An 18,043-nucleotide genomic window follows, 5' to 3' on the forward strand; every position below is an offset into this window, starting at 1 on the left:
TTAGTGAATTTCGCTCACTCATATAGTGTTAAAGTCGCGACAAAAAGTTTTTTTTCTACTTTTTATCAAGATCTTAATGATAATTTCCGGTTCATAAAAGCTATAACTACCTTTTCTTAGCTGATTTTTTTTTTTCAATATTATCATCGAGTCGTGTAAAAATACACGTTTAATCAAAATGTGTTTATAACATAAAAATTAAAAACCTAATAAACAATTATAATTTACAACTTTAGTTTTCACTTTTTAGTTTTTAGTGATGTGAATTTTCACTTTCATTTCCAAGGGACAGAAAGATTAAATACATTGGAACCTTCACAAAAAACAAGTTTTAAAACCGGCCAGCGATTTTTTTGTTGTCCCTACCAAACCCTGTCTTGCATCATCCAGGCAACATTAGGGAACGAGTAACAGGTTTAAACATGTCTATTCACGGACCGACCGGCTCGGACTTGACTCTTTTTTTTGTAACTTTCAATGCATTCAAGCAATAAGACTATTTGATTACCTACGTCAGCTTCTTTCACTTGGTTTTTTTATTTGTACATCTCAAAAACAGATTTATTATAATATGTATAATTTTTTTTTATCTGTGACAAGATGTTATTAATTATTATTATATACCTATTACAGGCTACTTTATCTCACAAAGTGAAATGACTTCCACGTCTTGTTTTCAAGATATTCTAACTTTAAAACAAAAGATAAGAGTATTATTACATTTCGAGCATAATCATCAACGTTATCACAAACAATTGAAACAAAAACGATTTTCGTGTTAGTAAACAAGATTAATTTTTTAACGGTTGACAAAAAAAGCGAAGTGATGTAATTATCATCGAATATCGATCCACAAGGGGCATGTGAATTTAGTCACGATTCGTCGAACGTTGGTCGTTTTTGATAAGTTTCATCGTGAGTCACCGCAGCTCAGGCAAGCCGGCCGGCGCTGCGTGGCAACCGAATCTTGCCATTTCTCTTTTATAACTTTTTTGTACTTTTTGCGCGACCGTTGCTATGCCGATACGGCAACTTTTTTTACGTACCTTTGTCATGGAACAGTTATTTTTTTCACCTTACACGTTGGTATAATATCACGGATATTAGAAATATGAAAGTTATCTCTGTCATTTGTCACGGTTTATCACGGTTATCGCTATGTAAATAAATTATCGATTTTGATACATCATTTGTGAGGTAACGACCTCAAAGCATCCGGTGCTCATTAGAGCTAAATGTTGATGTAGAATTGTTTAAAAACTTTCTAGTAATCTGACGCAACTCTCGATGCGGTTTCAATAACTTGCACTGTTTAATAATTCTGGGCGTTTCTTATTGTGGTTTTACAGTTTATGACATTACAAGCGGTGCATAATGACTTAGTTGCTAAGCGCTTTTTTTGTTACAACAATGGGCATTGTCTTAGTCGCCTTGTACAAAGCGGTTCTTTTGCAACCCGTTTCAAAGATAATTTTATGCTACCGATGTGACAAACGTTTTATTAAGTTCTCGAACTTTCTAGAACATTACAATTTTATTAGATTTACAAATAAACATATCGTTTTTATGACTTTTTCATTTAACATATTTCTTTTTTTCAGTATGTTAAATTATGATATACAGAAATATTACATTCTTCAAATTAAATTTTAAAGTAAACATGTTCAATGATAACGTTCTAAGACGTTCGAACTCGGCCAGCCAAGTCGTCGCCGACCGGCTCGACCGATAACAGCTTATCTATACCGCATTACAGATATATCTTACACTTATCTGTACTTACACATTGCCTGCATTTACATTGTTACAATAGAAACCAAACTTATGAACTAGACTTAAAACTAAAATAAACACATTTTTCAACTTTTATACCGTATTCGCTACGGTATTACATCACGCATACGTTAAACACTTGAAATAATTTCGATTTCGTCTAGAACTTTTTGTTCCTCCGGTGGAACGAGAACAAAGAACGCCGGCCGGCTTTTTGAGAAGAGCTCAGGTGGAGCGACAGAGAGACGTGCTCTCAGCGCCGCGAGCGATGCGAACTGGCGCGCGGGGAGGCCGCGGCCGGCCGCGGAGAGACCCCCCGCACCCCCGCCTTCGTCGCTCTATATAAACTGAAAACACTTCCCGGCAGCGTCAGTCCGTCACAGAAAGCGACAGGGTCGGGTGGGTCGAACAGTGAGCCTAGGGTGAGAGACGAAACCCTGTGGTTACGAGATCAGATCTGATGAAGTCGTGTTAACTCCGGACGTTTTCTATTCCCAATCGATCTCTACACGATTACTAGTCGCCGGTCGTGAAGCCGGCCGTTCAGTGCGCATTCGCAGTACAAAAGAGACTTGTGATATTTTTCTAGTATATAAGTTCCGGAACGGAACGCTTTAATTTTTTTGGTATTTAAAGTGTACAATATAAGTAAAAATTTGGAAAATATGGAAATCCTGCCGGTTACGAGTCAGTTTAACGTCGGATTCAATAGTGAAAAAGGTGAGTCTACTTTCTATTCTGTAGCGAGTGGTGAGGGAAGTCGGCTTTCTAAGCGCTCAGCTGTGTTGCTATGCGGCGCGCGCAGCGCTCTGCCTCCGGCCTCTGACGAAATACACAATCTACTTATCTTTTGCTGCAATACCATTACATTCAGTCACACTGATAAATTCAAAAAACTCATTGTTGTCTTATAACGTCCGTTAAAGTAGTGTCAACGTCAAGCCGGCTTGAGGCCCAAACGTCACGGTCAGCTGACGAAACAGCTGTTCGATCGATGCGCTCTCTCGCCCTTAATGTAGCTTTCCTTGTTCTTTTTCTGCATTGCAATTCTCATTCAGTGATTTAGATAATAACTTTGAATTTAAATTTAAATTATTTTAATTTTACTTTTTAACGAATGGGGATGTCACTGATGCAACTTTTTATCGATACTTTTAACTTTTTGAAATTTCATTTTATAAATGTTTCGTTTCTATTGTTATAGCCTGGAATGGGCCGACGTGGCGGGAAGCGCCGGTGCCGGTTCCGACGGAAACGGCGTTGGCCCAGAGGCTCGAGAGGGAATTGCGGGCGGCCAAGGGAGCTAGCGAGCTAGCCACCGCCGAGGTGCTGGTGCCTGCCGAGTTGCTCGCGAGAGCCTCTAGGCAGACCCTGGCGCTGGCGGAGGGCGAGCCCTGCGGCTCGCGGGGTGCCGCCGTCATCGTCGACGTGGCGGGGAGGCGGTTAGCGGCTTTCAAAATCGACCCCAACACATTGACGACGCACGAGATCCACTTACACCTGGAGCACGATGCGACGAACTGGACCAGCCTGTTGCCGCAGTTTTTAAAGTAAGCATCGACACTCATTGATATTCTTATTTGAAATTTATTCTTATCAGACACTTTGTCTGATACTATGGAACAGCATACTAATGAGCTCTCTTTTTTACAGAAATTTAACGCGAGGCGGCACCATCATCATCAGCCCCCAGTTCACGATAGAAAAGAAAAAACTTTTCCGAAGCCAGGCAGAGTGAGCCTCGGCGCGTGCGAGCGAGCCGACTGATTGCCCTCCTCGTTACTACGTATCGTTATTTTAACAAATATCAATATTATATGTATATTAATTATATTTTTAATAAGAGAAAAAAAAGCACAGCGTGATATGTAATGTATAGTTGTAGAATAAGCGCGCGGTGGAGCGCATAGGGCGCGCGAAGGCGAGGCGAAATGCGCTTTGTAGCACAAAGCGTCGCTCTTCGCTCGCCGGTCGCGCGCGGCGGGCGGGCGGCCCCGATCTCGCGCTCCCGCGGCTCTGCCCACCGTAGCGGCCGCCCGCGCCGTCCGCACTCCGCACTTATGTTAATCGTTGTTGTATTTTATTGTGGGATGTCTGTCTGTTAGTGGCTGGGCGAGTGCTTGTCGCGGCGGCGTTAGGTGCGCACCGAGATCTCAGTCGCCGCCGCGCGTGTGATACTGATGATACCCTGAACGATTTAGTGTTACGTATTTTTTTGTTTCGCGTTCGATTCTATTCTGAAGTTGTGTAGACGTATATTACATGTCTCGTAATTGTATTTATTAGAGGCGATCTCGCGAGGGATCAGATATGTGTACGTTTTCGTAATTGTACTAGTTCGTACATTTGTTTGTGATACTACTTTTGTAATGTATAAAATTTAAATGAGAAAATATTATACTTTAATGAATAAGAGAGCACGCATGCAGATTATAATGTTGAGTGAAGTCGTAAGTGGAGGCAATAGAGGGAGAGAGCGCGGAGTTCCGCGTTGTAATATACTGCAAAGATCTCAGGTTATATTATTATAGTTATAACAAGTATTAAGTTATTTAAGTTAATATAAAGATTGTAATTTTTATAAGATTGTTTTCTATCAGCGCGCAATGCAGCGTTCTATAGTCCAGTGTGTAAAGAGAGAAATTTTGTACTAACAGTACCTTTATAGATGACGAGATATTATCGAATTAAAGCATTTTCTTCATCCAGTGTACAGTACTATGTAATGTAAATCAATAGACTAACAGTTTTTAAAGAAATCTAAATGTTTGTAGGGTCCAGTGTTTTAAAAACGCACAATATCATAGTCCTAGAATTCACTTTCATCAAAAAACATTAAAAAATCATACAAAAAAATACTTCTTAAACTTGGAATATACAAAAACTAACAATAAAGTGTATCAATTGTTTATAATTGATATTTATTTCATAGACAGTAAAAAAAGAAAATGTAGAAATTATAAAAAAATACATAGTTTCAAAAAATTTATTTGATTGTTTCTGTTGAACCCCTCTATTCCTGTACAACCTTTACCCGAACACATATTGAAGAATATCACATTTATAAAAGGAACACAATATCCAAACATTACCATACTCGCTAGCAAGAACAATCTGAAAGTTGAAGCAATAGATTTAAGAACTGGCTTGAAACCAGTCTGAGCCGGTTACCGGAGGCGTTTGCCAACCGGTTATCGACAACAACCCTCATCCTCTCAACACTAAGATACATTTATACAGACCCTACTATCTAAGCAAATAACCAGGTTACAACTTTTCACCTTTTGTCGCTGCTATCTCGATAATTTACAATATCAGCGAGCGTTCCACATAAATAAAACGTATGGGCACTAAACGTAAATGAAAATATGAAAACAACCGCTGATAAAGCCCAGTGAGTGCCAAGAGATTCTGAATGACCTGGATTCTATCGATTAAATTAATTCGATGTTTTTTTTTACAATTGGGTCACTCACTATTTTATTTAAACACGAATCTTGAAAAGAAAATAGTAACTAAAATGATGTAGGCATTGGTTATAATTCAATCCGGTATCCACTAAGCTTCTATACGTGATATGCAGTTATAATAATTTTCAAGAATCCGTGTCGATATTATCGATTCCGAGCGGAAATTGAATCGGCAGCGACGTCATTTTGTGACATCCCTCGCCTATCTGCTCAATAAATGCTCCCTAATGTCCATCTTTCTGAACGAATACTATTTCATACTAAACGAATCGCTTTCGCCTATCACTAAAGTTATAACATTACTCGGACAAAAAAATGAAAACTTAACAAGATTCAAAGGCTGTTGTTGCTATCATAAAATTGAATTATTCTGTTAACATTAAAACGAAGCACGAACCGAAATGTCAACGTATACAAACCATAGGTTTAGTTTGCGTTGAACAAAAGAGTTGATAGAACATTTTCCACAGAGGTCAGTGACTAGCGCTAGCGAGTATGGTTTTCGGCATACCCTTGCACAATGGCCAATTTATACGAGGGTTCACTTTCTAACCGCAATGCTTTAAACAAGGCGATTGCTATCATGATTACTGGCTTCGAGACAATGAGATAATATTAAGATTATACATCGTTGAGTTTTGAAATTCAAATATCTATAATTGAACGTGATGCGTGGCTGATAGCGATGTGTTCTGCTCGTTTTATTGTTTTCAAATTATTATAGCTGTATTATGAATAGTGGTTGTTGAAAAAATACATATTGTAAAATTATACATGGATGATGGAAGTGAAATGGAAAAAGTATCGATATGTATCAAACATCACTAAAATGAAAATTGCGTAAATTCTAATTTCTTTGTTGAAGTGAAATCGGAATTCAAAGGAGCTAAGGAAATCTGGGCCAGTAAAAAATATTTATTAATTAGAATGTAATTGTTGTGGCTGAATATTTTTCACATATGGAGAACTTATAAAGCAGTGTTGCTAGCGCCATCTAGTAGCATAATGCAGCAATGAAGCGCGTCACGTACTCACGTACAAATTAAAACAAATTGTATGTTATTCCTGAACCAAATACCTATTCTATTAAAATGCGTTTCCTTTGATACATAAGTGCTGTTAAAAATATATAATTGGAATTTGTTGTTGTTGATAATAATTTGCTAAGATAATTTGGTTCAAAATTACTTTTTAAAATATACTTAGATGAAGAATTTTACAGTACTTATAAGTTTAAATTTTACAACATTTTTTAGTTCTAATGTGTGTTAATTACTACTAAATGACCGATCGTTTTAAGATAGTAGGTATAATCGTTCAGAAATTAGATAAAATCAAATAATTACTTATCCCACTTTTGTGTGGATAACATATTTTATGAAAAGTTTCTCATGTTTTGTGTGATTTTGATAAAAAGTTAATTTACCTTGGTACATTTTTTTTTTTGGTTACCTTGGTACATTGATAAAAATATTCATTGCCTTATCCAAGATATTGCTGTCATGATTTTGCTTACTGGTAGTTTTATTAGCTTAATAATTTATAAATATAAAGAAAATGTGAGTGAAACCGCAGCCTGATACTAGTTATTATTTCAATAATAATGTGGCGTCACGTTTTTATATTAATATCTTTATTAATTATCATTGTAATTAGGCCAATAAATTTTCATTAATTATATATATTAGACATACCTATAATTTGCTTATAATTACGGAAGCGCCATTTTGTAATATTTAAAATTGGCGTTTTATTACGTATCTATGTGTATTTATTGATATGTTTGTACTATAAAAAACATACATATTGATCATCTTAATCTTCCTTACTTGATATATAAACGTCTTATAAAGTTTAGTTATCAGGGCCGGACCGTGAACTTGTGGGGCCCTGGGCTGAAACTACCCAGGGGCCTTTTTTTGGAAATGTTCATATTTTCTTAATACCTACTTACTTTCGCAATTTTGTTATTTTAACATAATCAAATTTGATTTTAAATCGTTTCATTAGTTCAGGAGTCTATCGCGGACAAACAAAGTGACAAACAAAGTGAACTTATAATATACACGGTTGAAATGTCGATGAAGTGATGCTGTGACCGCGCGCTCTCCACCCTCTATCTCGAAAACGGTTCACCGTATACAAAATTTTTTAAACAAAATTTGTGGAGAATTTTATATTCTACAATATTGATAATAAATACAAATAGCAAAAAACCCATAAGAAATGAGATATTTTTTTGTGACCTTGTAGTTCCTTACACCCTACCATATGTAGATTTTGAGATAACTTTTAGGGTGTCAATATACAAGTATTTACAGACTTACTGCTGGGTGTCTCGAATTCCGAGATTCTTACCTAATTTAACCTTACATGACTGGGCCATAACTCGTTCGGGCTCGTACATAAGAGTTAAAACACTTCTTAATAACCGAATAACGCATTTGGTTAAAAAATCACAAATGTTTATAAGTATATAAATTTTTAATAGTACGTTGATAGTAATAATAAATCTGTATTAATAAAAAAAAGTATTTGAATAAACGAGTACAAATAAATATTAATTTATCGAAAAAAACAAGTTTTTTCGAAACGGTTTGGTAAAAAAACATGGCTTTAAAATAAGCCTTTATATTATATATATTATATAGCCCTCTAAAAAGAGTAAAAAGTGCATTTTTGAAGTGAAACTTCTTTAAGCGCGTTGCCAACTGCTAAGTCGTTGGTTAAATGCTCTAAGGCTAAGTCGGATGACAATCTAGTGCTAATTTCTCCGGTAATTTTTAAGTTATATTTTTGTAATATATGAAATAAAGTCATGAATATATATTATCTATACTAGTATCTATACTTATTACTTAATATTATAAAGCTGAAGAGTTTGTATGTTTGTTTGAACGCGTTAATCTCAGGAACTACTGGTCCGATTTAAAAATTATTTCGGTGTTAGATAGCCGATTTATAGAGGAAGGCTATTATATCATCAGGCTAAGACCAACCGGATCTAAGCCACGTGGGTGAAATCGCGGGGCGCAGCTAGTTATTATTATGTATACCTATACATAAACTAGCTGCGCCCCGCGAAACTATTTGGTTATTTTATATAGGAAGGTACCTACAGTGGTGGACGTATAATTAGAAACACGTAACCCAATGAAGTAGTCATCAAATTCATTTGACATTTGTGTATAATAACGTATTAGAGATTAAGCATTATTTCATATTATGTAATAGAACATCCGTTTATCTAGCTTTATAAGGAATTGCTTAATTTTAATCAAACGTTAGCTTAAATTAGTAAAATTTAACAACTTTAAGTGTAGTCTAATTTCCGAGTACATATTTTCAGTGTGGACAACAAATTAGAAACAGCATGGTTCGAGTGTTCTAAAGTCAAAACCTATTAAAATGTCGTTAATATTTTTTTCTGCTACAAATATTTGCACCATTTTTTAAACATTCTATCTAAAAGTTTCTGAAAATTAATTAACTTTGCAATAAAAATGGGTAAAAGTAAGATTTGTGAAATCAGACTGCACTTAATGTTGTTTAATTTTATTAATATAAGCTAATGTTTGATTAAAATTAAGCAATTTCTTATAAAACTACATAAACGGGTGTTCTATTACATATGAAATAGTGCATTATCTCTAAAACGTTAATACACAAATGTTAAATAAACTTGATGACTACTTCATTGTGTTACTGTTTCTAATTAAGTAAACGTCCACCATATAAAATAACCAAATAGTTTCAATAAATGAGATTTATTTTCTTAAAGTTGAAAATCAACATGCAAACATCCTTTTACATGTTAGCAAAAGTTATTGAAGTAGGTACTTATGCGATTTTCATCATTTTTTTTTTCGAAAACCGACTACAGATTTTTTTTTAAATTATCGCCCATTGGTTTTATCGGAGTAAGGGGGCCCTTTTAACCTCGGGGCCCTGGGCTGCAGCCCATAAAGCCCATGGGTAGATCCGGCCCTGTTAGTTATTCTTATAATATTTATAAATCTCGTGTCACAATGTTTGTCCTCAATGGGCTCCTAAACCACTTAACCGATTATAATAAAATTCGCACACCATGTGCAGTTCGATCCAACTTGAGAGATAGGATAGGTTTTATCCCGGAAATCCCACGGGAAAGGGAACTATGCGGGGTTTTCTCTGAAAACGCGGGCGAAGCCGCGGGCGGAAAGCTAGTTTTTTTATAAAACTTTTAGACCAATTCCTTTTATCAAAAATGTCAGTTTGTGGTATTTTAAAGTGCATTGAACCTAGTTTTCTTATTTACCTACAAACTTCTATAAATAACCACCTAATTGAATTTGTAGCAATAAATACGCTTTATTATTTGTTCCATTATATTCTGGTTCGTACCGGTTTGAATCATTCGTTGATATGAAATATTGTGATAAGCGGTCATTATTTTTGTCGTTACTAAGTGCACCTAGTATAGTGCATTGTGTATATGTTGCAGTTAATTCGTTAAAACAGCCGCTCTTTAATTGCCTAGGCTATTTATTAAACCGCCAATTGATAAAACTGCTGTGAATAAATTCTACTCTGACTTAAAATACCAGTATTAAAGCGTTTAGTGACATAAAAATTACTTAAAAAAAATACGTGTGGCACTCGAGGACTGCCGCTGGCGCTGTAAAGCGAGCATAGCATCGCATCGCTGTGCCGCTTGGAGTGGGGGGTGTTAGGTTTATTCGTTACGGAATTTTTACATCTCAAAATCTGAGATAAATTGAAATAATGTTGTAGTATCTACAAACTAACAATACCGACTTTGTCCAGGATGAAAAGTATATTATTGTATATTCTAGTTTTTATATTTGTAGCCTGCGTCTATTTAAACCTATCTATCTCTAGTCTCTATATTAAACAAATATATGTTAAAAGTTGTTTCTGAAGCTTTTGAGTTAACATCTGATCTTTTCCTTAGAATTTTTCGATATTATACTTTATTACACAAAATCTTCATGATTTTACACTCAATTCTATTGAATCCCTTTATAATTATAACCCATAACTTTACAAAATTCATAATTTACAAGAAAACAGGTTCGACGCCGAAACAATTTGTCTGTTATACGAATAATGAGTTAAAAGCAATCGCTTTTGAGTTTAAACTTTGAAAGCTCGAGGCTTATTTTAGTAACTGGAAAGCCATTAGGTAGAAAGGGGCGGACAGACAGAACATCCAAAGATAATTAATAGATTTTAATTTTCATAAGTGTGCATGAGTTTTTTTGGCAGACAACGTTTAATTAATTTTAAATTAGTTTCAAGATGGGATAGATACAGAAAGTAAAGATGTATTGGAAAATATATTTTGTTGGTAATGTATTTTATTTCTGATCGCACTAGTCTTAGAACGTGGCTTTCCTCGTCTCATCATCATATCATCAAACTGTAGGTTTTTTTTTATTGTCGATAGGGAAGCGCTTGACCACAATCTCGCCTGATGTTAAGCTGAGATGTGGTCTAAGATGGACCGCGCTTCCCTAGAAGATACCTGTGTGCCTAGTGCGAGTTTTCATCCAGTACGAAACGTTACTATCGCGTCTGCGTCACAGCGAAATTTGTATGGGGAATCAAAGCTTCCCCATACGTCCGCTAGGGGCGCTGTTCGATTTCCCATAGTAGTGTTCACTCTACGCTTGGTACTACAGTTTGCAATTAATTTCGTTAACCTGTTATTAAGTATTAATTTATTGAATACATGTTTTTTTGAATTGAAACACTTTTATTTAATAACGGGATTGGCTAGTCTAAATTACCTTTCCAAATTACTTATCCCAGTTGAAATATTCATGGTTTTATTACGAAAGCTTAAATGAACCTGGTTAAAGTCCAGATTATAAAACCATGGTTTAACTTTAGTAGTATAGTTTAGAGTATAGTACAGAGGTTTAAATTTGTGCTTGACTAATGTCCTGAACTATGGTTTAACGCTAAAACTTTTCTAATTAAACTTTTATTTAGACCATTGTTTTAATACGTTTCAGACCTGGTTTTAAGTTAGTGTGTGTTTTATAATAAAACTGTATAGTTTAGCAACTATCTTTTACGTATGTACATGTCTTTTTTTATAAAAATATTATGGTTAAATACGTCAGACTGGCACCAACACATCAAGCACGTTATCTCAATCGAAGGAGTTGGCAATCGTTAGCTGTCACAGCCATTAGGAATATCTAAATCTTTTTTATTGGATTTTAACGAGAGTTTAAGTGACAGGTCGCCAGTGGCCTTAATGAGTGGCCATTGTTTGGAACCGGTTTTTAATGCTAGTTATATCCTAGGTTTTACGTTGACTGAAATCTTAAATTTGCGAACTTCTGATTTGGGAAGTCGGTTAAATAAAAAATTTTTTGCAAGAAAATCCTACATATATACCTATACAGGTGTCCCACTATTGGTATACTAAGCGCGAAGGAACTTGTAGTTTTGCATAATACACTGATCACGTAAAAAATACTTAAATAATAAATAACAAAATTACGCCAAAAATGTTTTGCTTAATTTTTCCTTGAAATTCATGTTTTCTTCTCTAGCTTCGCGCAGCCGGCATATACCGCTTCGCTAATGTGATCATTTTGTTTATGAAAACATAATCTTAAACGATAGCTCACGTGCGGGTAGCAAAGTTGAGCGGGTTGGTTGTTAGGGGTGTACACTGTACACATAGAGTTTTAAGAATTCATCTATTTGTCAAAAAAATTCGTCTGGAATTTTATAAGTATTTTTTACGTACTCAGCGTATGCAAAACTATAACCTCCTTGGGGCTTAGTATACCTTTGCTGGGACACCCTGTATAATATTATGTATTTTATAAATAGATTAAATAAATAAAAGTCAAAACGTATTGATAATATCTTTATTTATATTTTATTATTAATTATTTTATATAGCAACACATTAAAATAGCTGATCATAAACATCATGTTTTTCAAAGCATTATTCTAAAAATAACCATACAATTATCTATGAATACAACTCCATGATAATGAAACTTCCAATTCAGAACATTATAAGAACAGAGATACCATGGGGCTGCCATATTCCATCTCAAATTTGTTGTAAGTTCATTAAAAACTTTAATAATTTTCAAAAGAATAATGACTGATCAAATAATTTGTTCTTACCATTTATTTTTATCTATTATCCGATGTAAGAAAAATCTGAAAACTGTTTAAAGATATATTTTTACGCAGGGTATTACTATCCTGATAAATAAATAAGAAAACTTTGTTACTGAATGCTAGTTATTCCAAACGAGAATTATTTCATACTACAAATAAAAATAAATAATAATATTGCTACTAGAGATGCAACGAATAGTTGTTTGGCCGGATACCGGATACCGGATGTTCGGCCTGACCACCCGCCGAATGTTCGGTATCCGGCCGCCGAATATTCGGCCGACGGCATTTTGAGTTTCGTAGGTGCGTGTCGCGCACCGGCACGCCGCCTGTGCAGTGCAGGTTTTGACTTGTTTCGTAGTGAACGTTCGCGCGGTCACAGTTCTTGGTAGTGACACTTTTATCGTGTCAGTGAAAAAAAAAATTCGTTAAAAATAATAAAAAGCTTCAATTACAACTGTCTTTATTTCGATTCTATTTATAAAATCTACCAATTTTACTATCCTGTATCCGGCCTGATAGTACATTACCATCCGGTATCCGGCCGGATAGTAAAAAAGGGCCGGATAAGCCGGATACCGGATAGGAACCGAATATTCGGTGCATCTCTAATTGCTACATTAATTTTAATATACATTGAACTATCGTAATATCAGAAACGTCATGGCAACACTGCCCTAAAGCCATTTCGGATTTACCAATTGTAATTAAGCGGCAACTAATTGATTATTGATTTAACCAACTTCCCTTTCACTTCAAAGCTAAATAAATCAAATGCAAACCAATTTTCATTAAAAGCACCGCATTTGGATTAAAACCCTTTCGTAATTGGAAATAAACGCGTAAATACAGTCAAATTTAGTACCGATGTACAATTGGTGCTCGTAATATAATTATAATCTTTCGACATACATTACGACTCAACGAACAATCCACATCCATCGATCGCTGCATTCGCTTCTTACTTTTTTTCTTCTAACGTGTTCTTACATAACTGTCGATGTATGTCGAATGTTAGATATTACCAAAGTTTATGCTTTGTTTTTGGTACCGTGGTACGGGGGTCGAATGAATCCAGACTCCTACCGTTTACGAGTTGTAAACAACACAATTAAGGCCCGAGCAATTGATGGACTTTCCACGAGAGCACAGAGGCGCTCTGTGTCTAATTGTGTCGGTTTTAAACGGCCATTTTGGTGCGTTCTGCTCCTGTGTATTGCAGTTGGAAAGCCATGCAAACGCAGTTGCTATGCAGAGTCGAAGTTAGTTTTGTTTGTGAATTTATTTATAACTGCAATGCATTAAGTCTATATTTGGATAATCATGTTGATGTTTGACGTCAAATTGATCGTTTCATACTGTTTACATTTCACACAGCGATTTTGTGATTGCGACAGGGTTGCAGCTTTACAAGTGAAGCTATTTAGAGAAACTGATAAAAAATGTTGTAAATGGAAAAAAATGTTACAAATGACGTATAGGTATATAGTTTTAATAACTTTATTATTCACTAGCTTCCGCCCACGACTTTGTACGTGCATCCCCGTTTTTCCCCGTTCCCGCAATAATTTCGGGAAATCCTTTCTTAGGAGACGCCTACGTTATGACATCTACCTGCATGCCAAATTTCAGCCCGATACGTCCAGTGGTTTGGGCTGTGCGTTGATAGATCACTATATCAGTCACCTTTGAGTTTTATATATTACTAGCGGTCCGCCCCGGCTTCGCCCGTGGTACATATTAACGTTTTCTCTACATAAGAACCATCCTCGTACTTCAAGGAATATAATAAAAAAAGAATTATCGAAATCGGTTCAGCCGTTCTCGAGTTATGGAATTACAACGAAAAGTGGCATTGATTTTTATATATTAGAAGATATAGATTAAAAAATTTATATAGTTTAATTGAATGTTAAAATTAAAAAAGCCCCTGCGTTTACTGCGGAATCTTAATAAAACATAATATTGAAGTATTTATTAAGTATAATCAACTAATCGATTAGGTACTCAAAACAGAGCGACTGGGGCTTTATTTGAACCCCCGTCCCAAAAAGGGACACAAAATAATTCTGAAAATTAAGTATACAGTATCCCATAAGTTAATAGCAGTAATCAACAAAATTAAAGGCTCATTCAACTCTCGTTTTAAATTATAAACCAACTTGATTATATTTGTTTGCGAGTTGTGAATCTGAAACGCATGAACCAATTGAGATGTAATTTAGTGTTTGAATAGATCAAGAATCAAGATAACATTTTTTTGCAAAAAAATGTTGTGGTTTTCACAAAAAAATAGAAATGCACTACACACTCTCTTTCTTAAATTAAAGATTAGAAGGAAAATTTTCACATTGTTTTTGGAAGTAGGTACATAAATATTATTTACTTTAAGTATTATAATTTATAATACAATTGTTTATATATTTACATATGTATTGCCCTTAAGTTCGCACATGTGCAAATATAAATATTCTCGATAAATTATTTTGGCATTTTTGCTGTATAAACGTTAAATGTTACCTAGTTATAAGAAATATTATATTTTATAACAATAAATAGATTCAAATTGTGTAGTTAGGTTAGTACATAATACATCGTTACTGCCAAAAATATTAATTACTGGAGAGAAAATAAAATATCGTCTCCATAATAAGTTTTTGATGGTCGTTTCAAATCTGGCTTAGTTTTTGGTTTATCATCATCATAAGCTCAAACTTTTTGCTGCAGGGACAGGCCTCCTGCAAAAACCTTGAGAATTCATAAATGAATAGAAATGGTTAATTTTAAATAATTTTAAAATCAACCATTATGAGTAACTCTGACAATAACAGGATGTTATATCGGAACATTAATATTTATGTGAAGCTAAATGCAATATTATGTATATTAATAACAAGCTGTGCCGCGCGGTTTCACCCGCGTGACTCCGCTCCTATGGGTCTTAGCGTGATGATATAATATAGTCTATAGCCTTCCTTGATAAATGGGCTTTCCAACACCGAAATAATTTTTCAAATCGGACCAATAGGTCCCGAGATTAGCGCGTTCAAACAAACAAATAAACAAACTCTTCAGCTTTATAATATTAGTATAGATTAGTATAGGTACATATAGGTATTCTACACTTTTGTTTGCAATTGATTTTAATATTACGTTTTTTAGACATTTCACTTTCTGTAACAATCTATTTTCCAAGTCATAAAATCTTCAGGAATCGAATCCAGAATTTATTACAGTTCTCGGGCTAACCACTGCACCAAGGCGATAATGAACGATAGAAGAACAAAAACAACACTTCACCATCATTATGAATGAAATCGTATTAAAATCCAAAAACCCTCACTTTCAATCTCAAATCCACATAAAACAAACTTGGTGATGTCAAAAGTGAAGACAAGTGATAACTGCGTTAAAAACAACCGACTTCAAACTTGCACTTGCAAAATTTACAAATACCTACAGACAAAAATGCTCATAAAATAAAAACTACTGGGCCTATCCGAATAAATTTTTTATGGGACCAATTCGACACCATCCCGCATCGAACAAAAAAAGAATCACGTAAATCGGTTCAGAAACCTCGGAGTAATCGGTGTACATACATAAAAAAAAAATATATATATACCCTCCTCCTTTTTTTGAAGTCGGTTAAAAAACACGCGTTCTGAAATTATAATCACTCACGACTCGCGCGCTATTAATTTAGAATTATAAATATAACACATTGCAAAACAAACCTTACCAATGGAAAAATACACTTGAAAATCAAATATACTTCACCATCCATTGCTGCTTAAACACCACTTGTTTATAACATGTACTATACAAACGCAGTAATGGTTTGCAAATTGATTATTGTAACATCGATGTTTGTGAACGTGCAATGTCATAATACCAGGTTCTGTTATAGAGTAAATTGGCAGAATTTAGTAGCAGTAGATTGACTAATTGTAAAGATTATTTTTATACACGGAAGGCTGTAATTGAATTAAGGACGATGGTAACCTAGATAGAGTTAGTTTAGTACACGTGTCAAATAAGTTTGCCTTTTTATATTTGTCTCTTAAAATAGACTGCAACATACTTATAAAAATTTATGCAGTAGATTAGGGGATTCGTATAGGAGTACTTCTATACAAATATTATAAAGAGGAAAGATTTGTAATTATGTAAGTATATACTCAACAAGTAACCCTCTTTATGTGTGCTAAATTTCATCGTAATCGGTTCAGTAGAATTTGCGTGAAAGAGTAACAAACATACACACACACACATCCTCACAAACTTTCGCATTTATAATATAAGTAGGATATACGCGAGTCTTAAATGAAGTTCATGTCCCCTTGTTGGGTATGGGACATTACCTTAGGAGTGGACATTACGTAATTCTGAAATTCTCTCTGATTTCCAATAGTCCTTTTAAGTTTTCCTACGTTAATACTACCTTTTTTTTTTTTTATAGTGGGGAAATCTTCCAAAGATACCCACTGCCCCCGGGGAAGGAGCCGTGGGTTATGTCGGATTCCTACCGACTAAAACCCCACTGTGTTCCGTCGAGCCGCTTTAATGATGGGGCCGCGGGTATTGGTTGGAATTCTTCCGCGACCACGTTAATACTACCTACGTTAATATAATATGAGACATCAGAAAAAAAGTAAAGTTACAACGGATTTAAACATATTTATTTATTTGACCACACGTGTACATTATAAATAAATCACATGAAATACCACGATTAGTCTAGAAAGAATCGATATCCAAAAATATGTACACACACACGCGCGGCGCACACACGCGCGCCCACGCACACATGTAGCGGGGTTCATTCACATGGAACCTTGACACACATACACTGTGACGCACACTAGCGCACGGGCATTACCTTTGACATTAGATAAGTAAATAAGTGCAAGGTATTGAGTGCTCTTTTGTAGTGGCGTCCATTTTTTGTTGAGAAATTTTATTTTTCATCCGCTTTTCCCAAAAGATGTTTACGTAAGAAAAGTCGTGAGAATGCTATGCAGCGGCTTTTAGCTTTATGAATTATTTTTTTGCTATTTGCTGTGTCCCGCAGTTTTTCCTGCATTGCTCTGTTCCTATTGGTCTTTACATGATGACATATAGCCTATACCCTATACTCTATAGTCTTCCTCGATAAATGAACTATCTAACAGCAAAATAATGCTCAGTTGTTCCTGAGATTAGCGTGTACATACAAGCAAACAACGAAAAAAAACCTCTTCAACTTTTTATTATTCATACGTATATAATATAATTCAAAATTGAACATATTATATTTTTTGTAGGTGACGCTTGACCACAATTTCGCCTGATGAGATAATAATATGGTCTAAGATGGAACGCCCTAGAAGGTACCTGTTCACTCTACGCTTGAAGACTCCCATATTGTACTCGTCGGGGATCACAGATTCAGGAAACATTTTCTATAATAAATATTATTTTTTCCTCTTATATTTTATTATTAAAACCTGTACAAGTTCCAGACAAACTGGCACCGCGAGCAATATAATATTCTGTATTGTATAAAAATTTAAATTTTAATATTTTTATTCTTTTGCAAAGTCTGAAAACGAACACGAACAGATGGCGCAAAAGATTTGTATCATAAAATTGTGAAAAAT

The 18,043-nt window shown here is 34.9% G+C and overlaps 1 protein-coding gene across 1 annotated transcript; it reads left to right on the plus strand.

Moving 5' to 3' along the window:
- The first annotated feature begins 2,140 nt into the window (after nt 1-2,140).
- Nucleotides 2,141-4,762, plus strand: LOC123698019 (protein charybde-like). The gene is made up of 3 exons (XM_045644610.1): nt 2,141-2,493; nt 2,978-3,323; nt 3,427-4,762. Exons 1-3 carry the CDS (start codon nt 2,439-2,441, stop codon nt 3,509-3,511), a joined length of 486 nt encoding a protein of 161 aa, XP_045500566.1. The 5' UTR covers nt 2,141-2,438; the 3' UTR covers nt 3,512-4,762.
- The last annotated feature ends 13,281 nt before the right edge of the window (nt 4,763-18,043 follow it).

This window comes from Colias croceus, chromosome 15 (genome assembly GCF_905220415.1).
Source record: "Colias croceus chromosome 15, ilColCroc2.1".
In the NCBI taxonomy this organism is placed as follows: domain Eukaryota; kingdom Metazoa; phylum Arthropoda; class Insecta; order Lepidoptera; family Pieridae; genus Colias; species Colias croceus.